The sequence below is a fragment of the Brienomyrus brachyistius genome, chromosome 22 (assembly GCF_023856365.1).
Source record: "Brienomyrus brachyistius isolate T26 chromosome 22, BBRACH_0.4, whole genome shotgun sequence".
In the NCBI taxonomy this organism is placed as follows: Eukaryota; Metazoa; Chordata; class Actinopteri; order Osteoglossiformes; family Mormyridae; genus Brienomyrus; species Brienomyrus brachyistius.
In genome coordinates, this window is record NC_064554.1 from 16685208 (window position 1) to 16694626 (window position 9419).

Here is a 9419-nt window from a genome sequence, read left to right on the forward strand (position 1 = left end):
ATGCTGATGTTAGCCTGGAGCCCCAGATAAGTTAATCCACCCATCCATCCATATCCATACCCACTTTTTCTACGCAGGATTGCACAGGCTGGAGCCAATCCCAAAGGCTGTCGGCACAAGGCAGGGAACAGCCCAGGATGGGGCACCAACCCATCGCAGGGCATACAAATCATTCACACACACGCACCTACAGGCAATTTGGTAACTCCAGCTTACCTCGGCATGTTTTTTTGGACTGTGGGGGGGGGGGGGGTCTGGAGTAACCAAAGGAAACACCATGATGACATGGGGGGGAAACATGCAAACTCCACACACAGGGCTGGGGCAGGGACTCGAACCCCAGTCAGCAACAGTGCATTTTCACACACAGCATTTTCATAAAAACTGAGATACAATGTTGCCTGCCCAGCACAGCTCACATTGGGAGCATTACAGCCCCCCTCCTAAGCGACGAAAATCTGCGGCCCTATTCTGTTTTGTGAAGAACGGCATGCTGGGTATGTATTGCTGACTGACAATTTCACAGACCACCTAAAGTAGCTTCAGAACGGCGCTGCCTGAACACAGTCCTCATGGGTGGTGTCGACTTTCACCCAGCGACGCTCTTAATTGCTTTGCCAAAGTAATTATCTGCATTGTAAGTCACTTCACCTGGCGTTCTGCGTGTCGGCCAGGTGTTAATTAATATGAATATTAATTCCGCCAGCGGCAGGATTCCGGATCTCAAGGCCGAGCTCCAGATTCACCTGCTGTTCAGCCTTCCCGCCTTTATTGACGTCGTAATCACAGGTTGCCTGTCATTTCAGGCGATTTTAACAGCATCGCCGGAGCTACCCATCGGAAAAAGTAGCCTAGCAACAAATAGGCACTTATCTTTTTGTGCACCTTGCGAAATTATCACTTGATCGGTAAGTGGACTAATCACTCCCATTCATCCATCGTTTTCTAACACCCCGATCAGGCTTGCGGGCTGAAAACAATCCTGCTCTTAAAAAAATATCATTACGTATTTTTCAGATGCGCTAAAGTGCTAACTTTTATTAGCAACCTTTGCTGCAGTAAAGGGTAAGTTTCCCCAGACTGACATCATCTCTCAAGCGCTCACCGTCATTACTGTTCCATTCTCTACCTTAATATACTGGGCCAACACAGCTGAGGGTTTCTGCACCTCTCGTCCATCCAATCATCCACTCACAAGACTTTAATGATCTTGACATCAGAACCACATATCGATCCATCAAGGACTGTCCTTTAGATGCATTTATTTAATACTTTTAACCAAATTAACTTATTGTAAAATTTAGGCACATCCCACGGGATTTGAACCCATATCATTGAGGTTAGGGGGATGCTGATCTTCTTGTTGAACTACCACCAAACTCGATGCTCATTTTCTGGAGACCTTCCTTCATTTATTTACATTTTCCTCCCTTTCCATCCATCACAGTCTGAAAAAAGCTTGTATGTACCCATCTGTGAGAGGAGACGCCGTCCGGGGCTGCAGGTGAGAGACAGCAACCAGGCGATACTCATACTGTGACAGGAAACCCACTGCAAAGATCACAGAGGTTCAATTTTCACTGGCCCAAGTGAGCACATCGTACACAATAGTATGAGGAATATTGTTTCAATCCGGAGATGTGAAAAAAGAATCGTTACATCCCTACAGCATCCTCGCATCCTAAGTGTAATATTATATAATTTTTTACTCCTTAGCCCAATATCGGTGTGACCAGGAAAACAGCCACGATGGGAGCGAAACGGGACTTTGCCTCGCTGGGCGTGACCCTCCCCCCTCCCCCAAACGCTGGGTGACAAGCACAAATTGAGCAGTTCCCTCATAATTTCTTCCTGAAGTTAAGTAAAACGCCGTTATTATGATGGCAGAGGTCATTTGCGTTGTACTGTATAATAGTACGAAACCTCTCACTATCCCTCTCGCAACATCAGCTTCAATAACACTTTCTTGGCTAGTTTTACGGTTCCATCCTTATTTGGATGCTCAGAGCACACATGCAATAGGATTTTTAATAATGTGTGGGAAAAAAAGAAAACTAAGCTTATACAATTTACATCACGAGTAAACGTCTCGCCTTCTGCATTGAGATTTGGAGCGATGAAGCAGTTAGCCAGAGTGATATAACGCGACGTATCACGTCATCATACATGATTTATCAGAAGAATACGAATCCATAATTACGGTTTCAAATTATTCAATGTTCAGGGTAAAGTTGTTCATCTTTTCGGGCAGTGAATTCGCTGTTAAACTTGCACACCTACAGAAGTCTATACGTGTATACCTTCCTTGTACGTACGGCTGCGTTTTCCATGCTCTCTGCCGTAAACCTGTTGAAACCTCGGCATGTGACAGAAGATCTAAAATGCACTGTGGCTGTATTCAATGATTCTTTGGAAATATGCAGACTCATAAAGCTGCTTCAATTAAAAAAACAACTTTTATTACAGTCGACATAATAACGGTAGCGTAACGTGTTTCGATTTATGACATGTAGATGCGGGGATGCATCAATCTCATCCGGAATGAGAGATATTGCTCTCGATCCGTTGTACAAGTTTACACTGGTCTCCTACCTGTCGTCCGCTTGCCAGTCCCCCAGCAAGAGATCTCGGAACCGGTACCTCGGCGGCAGCGGCAGAACCTCCTTCTCAAGCTCCACCATGTCAGCTCTGAACACAGTGAGGTGGGTGCGAAATAAAGTGGTAGAGGAAAACCCGTTCCCAATGTCAACCCCCCCCCACCCCCGTCCTCGTTTTACCAGCTGATCGCGCGTTTCAGGCGCGCATCCCCATGATCTGATCTGGGATTACAGCTCCTCTCCGCTCTCAAGCGTTTCAAGCGCAACTGGTTGCTTTTCAGGCGCCTCCAGACTGACCGAAGTCATCGGCTTGTGCCATAAGCACCACGCACTGTCTCCACCGGGTGGTTGAGAGTAAGAACCGGCATCTCCAGCATCATTATTTAAATGCCCGTGTCGACGCGCATATTTCCTACGGATCTTTCAAATAAGTTAATTTATTTACATTTACAGCATTTGGCAGACGCCCTTAGCCAGAGCGACTTGCATAAGTGCTTTAAGACTATACAATGAATTCTTCGGATACTAGCTCAATAAAGACCCAGGCTATGAATACCACTTTATATTACATGGTGCCCGCTTCATGCATTACACATACTGAAGTTCCGTACGTATTTTACACCAAAGGAGGATGCAAGCGAAGTTCTAATTTTAAAAATATCTGAACTAATTTCTGAGCGCCCTTTGAGGCTTATTAAGCAATGAGCTGAGTGACGGAGCAAATCTCCTGCTTCACCTGGGGCGCCCGAAAGGGTCTGCGTGTCATTTCACGCTTTTCTAATTTGTCACCGGTTTAATGCGAGGTGACACCGCAAAGCCCCCCAAGAGACGCTGCTTTTCCAGATAAGCCAGTGGCACAAGCAACGCCGCCGTAAAGGAGTCCACCTGCCTACACCAATTTCGGCTCAATTAAAGGGACGAAATTTCAATTTAAAAGGGCCGTTTTGTTGTCGCTGGAAAAAGCAAGAGGGTAAAGATTGCAGTAAAGACCCCAGATAACCTTCCATGGGCCAATTGCAAAGAAGACAGCTTCTTTACCTCAAGCAGCACAGTTTGTTTAAATTCAGTGGTGAAATTTAGGTGCTTGGAAACACTCCAGCCGGGTTGGAATCCAATTTCCACCTATTTACAGATGAAGCCCACATAAACAATTTTTCTAAAACCCTAACTCATTTTCCTTATGGAGACTAAAATAACGATTAATTTACACGGTTTTTAAAAATTCAAGAAGACAAAGTATTTGATGCTGCAATTAGGCCTACAATAAGGTTGTGTTGATATTGATTTGCTCTTTTCTGTAAAAGGAGTCACGACGCCAAGTGGCTGCGCTCGCAATTAAAGTTTTATGCACAAAAGTGGTGCCGAGGAGTGAGAGTTTCCTCTCGGCCATGACTGAATGATCGCTGGGGTACCGATCCGTCGTGGGTACCCCTACAGCTGACAGCCACAACTCTGCCGCACTCACCCCTGGTCCCCTGCCCCGGGTTTGCGCCCTCTGGTGGTCACACACCGACATAGCTGCACCGCGGGCTTGTAAAACGTTGGCAGTGAATGGGTCCAGGACTGGGACGCTATTCTGCATCTGTCAGCTGATTTACCCTCGGGACACCAAAAGAGCTTCTTATGCTAACTATAAATCATCAGGAAATAATTATGCCCGTTGTTGTAAGTAAAAAAGTACACCGCACATTTCACCTTGTATCAAAACTTCGTTATTTAATCGAAACCCTTAATTTGCCACAAATTTTTGCGCTCAAGAGGAGCTGCAAAAGCGATTATGGTTCGTCTTATCTCTTCATAATCAGCGTCGAAATCTTGGTATTACAGGGAACAGTAGCTGGTGGAGAAGGACATGCAAAGGCTTTTCGGAACGCATGTTCTCAAACGCGTCGGCAGCGCGGGTCGCCATGGCAACAGCGCCAATCGCCCCACGTCCACACCAAACCCGGCAATCCTTAAATCTCTATAAACAAATCTGTATAGATTTATCAAATCAACTGCTAAAAAAAGTGATCGTTTATAAAGAATGAATAGGCATATTTTCATATAACTGTGTGTGTGAAACATGGTGCTTTAGAGTTTTATACTGATCGTTTTTCTAAACCTTTCCATTGGTTGTAGACCCAAACACCATGGAGACATATAAAATATAAGGAATTAAAAACATTAAAAAGTTGAAATATATAGTCTTGTGTAAACAGTGGTACGCAGGTTCCCAGCACTCGTGTGCTGGTTTAGTCCCAGTTCAATACTGTCCACTTCACTCAGTTTCTCTCATCCTTGCTCACGCAGTCCAGGGTGATGTTGACTGAGGACAGCGCCTCCACAGCCCAGCTGGGGTACTGCTCCGGCGAGGGAAACATGCGCTTCATGAACGTCCGTACAAACTGGGGGAACCGTCCTCCCACGATGCTCTCCCGCACGGCACTCATGAGTGACAGCTGGGGGGGGAGGGGGGGGAGACACGTCACCACAGACTCACTCAGACACGGTTACATAAAACCCGCGCATTTAAACTTGTTTTATGGTGGTTTCCTTTGTCCAAAAGCAGACGCACACCAGTGCCCTCTTGTCCACAAACAGATGTGCACAAGCACTCACTCACCCTGAAAATGCACACTCATAATCACGCTCATACACTTCACACAATCTTAACCCAGGCTACCAGGAACACCTTTGATGCTCTGATTTTGTCGGATTCAGTGATGTCCACACACACACACACACCCTATCAATACACACCTGATAGGCCACGTTGTGGATGGTGATATGGTGTAGAGCCGCAGTGTCGCACTTCAAAAGGGCGTGGAGATATGCCCGGCTGTGCCTGGGGAGAAGAGGCAGGGGCAAAACTGAGATATAAAAAAATGAATAAAAAACAACACACACAAGGACAGAATAACAGGTACAATTAAGCTAACAACTTCCAAGTAGCCTGTCTCTAGATCTTAGCTATTTATTTGTTAAACCTCAGCAAGGTTATGATGCTCTTGGAACAGTTCTCCAACATAAATTATGCAGAGGTCAACAATGTAATACCCACATCCCTCACCAAGTCGCAACACAAATAGGATAGAGTTATGCTGCAGTTCCACTTGCCTCCTACAGGTGGCGCAAGAGCAGTCAGGGTCTATGGGCTGGAAGTCCTTCGCATACTGTTTTTGTTTGAGCTGCAGTGATCCCCAGGGGACCAAGGCTGAGCCGAACCTCTAGGAAATGACGCACACGACGTCTCCGTCAAGTCGCACAGGATTATTGTTCTTTCACAGAGTTCTCACATTTTCCCCACATTTGATATGAGATCAAAAGGCTTACCGCTGTGCGGGTGGGGAAGACGCAGTCAAACATGTCGCACCCTAAAGCCACACAGACGACCAGATCCACTGCGTAGCTAGAACACAGATCACGACAGAAAGACGGAAGCAAACAGCATTACAATTAAATTATACAACACGGAACCAGTGACTTTCATACAACACAGGGCAATTGATCTTTGAGTAAAATGTCTTCACACCTCACATTTGTGTGGGGCCCCCTGTTGGCCACAAACAGTCACTACAATTGGAGTATGGGGCTGAAGTAACATTTTGAGTAACACAAGAACCTACTGCTGATTCTGATGTATTGCTAATTTGTCAGCCACCTTGATCAACTACGAAAAAACTGTCCCACGATACTGTCCTAGAACTTTCTGCATACCGATCCCCACCTGTGCAATAAAAGGGTAAATGTTGAAAAGTGAATCTTGAGGTCTCTTCATGTTATGGTCAACAGAGGTGCCAAGCGCTGATTTAATGAGGAAAACCGCAACGCCAGACCACATACCCGACTCCCATGAGGTAGCGGGGTTTGTGCCGGGGAAGGTGGTCAGTACTCAGGGTCACCATCTTCCAGAAGTCATCTTTCTCCTCTCCTCCGCTCAGCCCACCGATGGCGAACCCAGGAACATCCCGCTTAGTCATCTCTATCGGGGAGCCGGGAAAGCAGGGAGCAGGAGGTCAGAAACAAACCTTTTCTGGGTCCAAACTCCAAGATTCTCTCATTCAACCATGATTAAGGTCTTCACAAAATCTGTGGTTTAAAACTTGATTGGTGCATCTGTACACCAAAATGCATTCTTCAGATTCCAAGAATAAAGGCCACACTATTTATTCCCCAACTACTAAGGCTGCCTTTAAACTCTGTCTAGTAAAGTATACATTTAAATACTTAAGTATTCGATGCTCAGACAATATACCAGCAGCAAAATACTTTTATTACACTTTTTCAGTGCGATCAAGGGGAGCAATAGGCTGGTTTTAGGCTGCAGTCAAGATTTCTCGCAGTCGAATATGAGGAAAATTGGACGTGTGATGGTTTTGGCGATGGTGTGTGACCCAGCGGGCAAAGCATCTGTGCCTGTGATTGGAAACTTGTCGGTTTGAACTCATGTGTCTCAGAGAGCACGATGGGGTAGGTGAAAAGAGAATTTCCCACCAGGGGATCAATAAAATATCATTCTTCTTCACAATAATAAAGTTGGGCTAGAAGTAGGTTAGGGCGATGTCTGATTTTTCATACTGTTATACCTTCCAGGTATTACACCGTGGTATACAGCATTTTGATGGCGTTTTCAAAACGTTATTGCGGTATTTTGAAATTTGTGCTATAAAATTGCCCCACAATTCAATTGAGCATGCAGGGTGTGGGGTTCCCACAATACATTTCACCCATGTATACCTTGCTGTACCGTATTAGCTTAATAGCACCCAAGCCTCGCTAGAAGCTATCTAGTATTAATCTACTATAGAACACATGCATAAATATGCAAATTTGGAGATACAAGAGGATTCTGGGATTGATGCAAGGATTTAAGATGCCCCGTCTTAAGTATTAAAAATATGGATATATGGAAAAATATGGAAAATATGCCCTACCCTCCAGACAGGCTTTGCGCAGGTCAGCATTCAGCCCGCCCTGGATGATGGCGAACAGGTTCTGCCGGTGTGGATTCTTGTTGGCAGCAATGCAGCGGTCCAGCCAGCGGATGGAGCGCCACATGGCCTCCTCCACCCGCGGCCCAGTGATGGTGCTGCTCACCACGTCATCCAGCTGCATGATGATGTCTGAGCCTGAGAGACAGTCATATTCATTTCCTTTCAGTCATTAGTTCTTAGTTATGTGTGTGGCAATCTGTGTTATAATCGGTACATCTTTTATCTTGCACTTTTTTGTGCAAGCAGGAGTGTATGGGGTAGGGGGGAGTATTTGTTGAATTTAAAATGTATTTGTTTAGGGAACTGTAAATTTTCATGTACAGAAATGCTCAATGACAACTGAAGGTATTCCAGTCCATTCCGTCAGTGGTAGGGGTACCATAGCTCTGGGTTATTTTCATTTTGGGGTCCCTGGTTAAAAAACTTCCTTGCCTTAACTGAACTTCACATACATTTTGAAAAGACATTTAATGCTGGATCGCTTTGATCAGTAAAGGAATGAAAAACAACATTTAACTTGTTATTAGCTTTGTTGGAGTTGGAGATCTGATAACATTTTAGGTCAAATTCTTGAAGAAATTCAGAAAACTCTACAGGTTTCACAAACTCAGACACATTGGAATTCTTACCTAGGCTGTTTTGGATGGCTATGGATTGCTCTGGTGTGAGCAGAATCTCCTGGCCATCATAAGGTGACTTAAACTTAACACCTTCCTCTGTCACCTCTGATAGCTCAACCAGGGACACCATCTGGAACCCCCCACTGTCCTGCTCACGTGAAGGCAGAAAATATGGATCTTTATTGGACACATACAGTACTTGTACATACTGAAATAGCACTCGCAACTCAGTTCCTCCTGCAAGTGTTTTGTTAACATGATGACCAGCAGCTCTCCACCTGCACTTCAGTTCAGTTTCCCAGGGGTCACTTTAGCGCTCACCGTAAGCAGATTTCCTTTCCAGTTCATGAAGCCGTGCAGCCCGTTTGCTTTTTCAATGAGCTCTGGCCCCTGCGAAAATTCACAGAACTAGTAAATAAATCACCACCACTACGCTCGGCATCTTTAATTCGCTTTTCTGCTTCATAACATTCATGGTCATGTTTAGAACCCCACCCAAGTATTTCAGTACCTGAGCTGCATAAATATGGAGGGGAAAGTGGTAAAGTGGAAACGGGGATCCGAGCGTTAAGCACCTACCGGTCTCATCCCCAGGTGATAAGTGTTCCCCAAAAATATCTGACATCCGAGATCTTCAAGCTGGTCCACCGTTATTCCCTTTAGAGTTCCCTGCGTCCCCACGGGCATAAACACTGGCGTGTTGACCGTGCAGTGAGGAAGGGCGAGATCACATGCCCGTGCTTTGCTCACCGGACACTCCGCCACTACCTTCAGTGCTAGAGGCGGGACAGCTGATACAGCTCGTTTAGCAGACAAGGTAAAGCTTGCGACATTCATTTCGGCATCATGGACTGTGGAGGCGGCCATATTGGGAACGTTGTACCACGTAAGAACCACGTGACCGGAAGTATGTTGGCGAATGCGCTTCGCTACTAGCTCGACTGGTTGATAGCTAATTTTTGTCCTATCATGCCTGTGTTATGAACTAAAACGTAGTCTGTTTTGTTAATATTTTTAACGCCACACGTTTTTACTTGGATTGGTTACAATGACTGACCGAGTGGTAGTTTATTGCAAGTAGAGTAAATTAATTTAAAATCGCTCTAAATTGTATTTTTGAGAGGCAGCGACGCCTAGTGACGCCAGTGAATTTTAGTTTCCACAACCGTATTTATTACTGGAGTTATTGCTTTTTAACTAGACTGTATCTGAAGAAACGGGAACAG

At 45.3% G+C, this 9419-nt stretch overlaps 2 protein-coding genes across 4 annotated transcripts in view; both read right to left on the reverse strand.

The window, feature by feature from the left end:
* The window catches only part of LOC125717546 (potassium channel subfamily T member 2), a 36767-nt gene extending 34054 nt beyond the window's left edge, over window positions 1-2713 (reverse strand). The window contains exon 1 of the mRNA XM_048990605.1: window positions 2593-2713. Coding sequence (XP_048846562.1) covers window positions 2593-2681 — 89 coding nt within the window. The 5' untranslated portion in view covers window positions 2682-2713. The remainder of the gene's footprint in view (window positions 1-2592) is intronic.
* Window positions 2714-4293: 1580 nt separating this feature from the next.
* qtrt1 (queuine tRNA-ribosyltransferase 1) overlaps window positions 4294-9419 on the reverse strand; it is a 138684-nt gene continuing 133558 nt past the window's right edge. For 2 of the 3 annotated variants that reach the window (XM_048990690.1, XM_048990689.1), the window contains exons 2-10: window positions 8773-8978; window positions 8515-8583; window positions 8203-8341; window positions 7514-7708; window positions 6423-6561; window positions 5913-5988; window positions 5697-5806; window positions 5340-5424; window positions 4294-5038 (exon numbers count right to left, since the gene is read on the reverse strand). In XM_048990690.1, the coding sequence (XP_048846647.1) occupies window positions 4862-5038; window positions 5340-5424; window positions 5697-5806; window positions 5913-5988; window positions 6423-6561; window positions 7514-7708; window positions 8203-8341; window positions 8515-8583; window positions 8773-8880 (1098 nt within the window). In that variant the 5' untranslated portion in view covers window positions 8881-8978 and the 3' untranslated portion in view covers window positions 4294-4861. Of the gene's footprint in view, window positions 5039-5339; window positions 5425-5696; window positions 5807-5912; window positions 5989-6422; window positions 6562-7513; window positions 7709-8202; window positions 8342-8514; window positions 8584-8772; window positions 9396-9419 lie in introns of those variants that run through there. The other variant, XM_048990687.1, reaches the window with a different exon arrangement.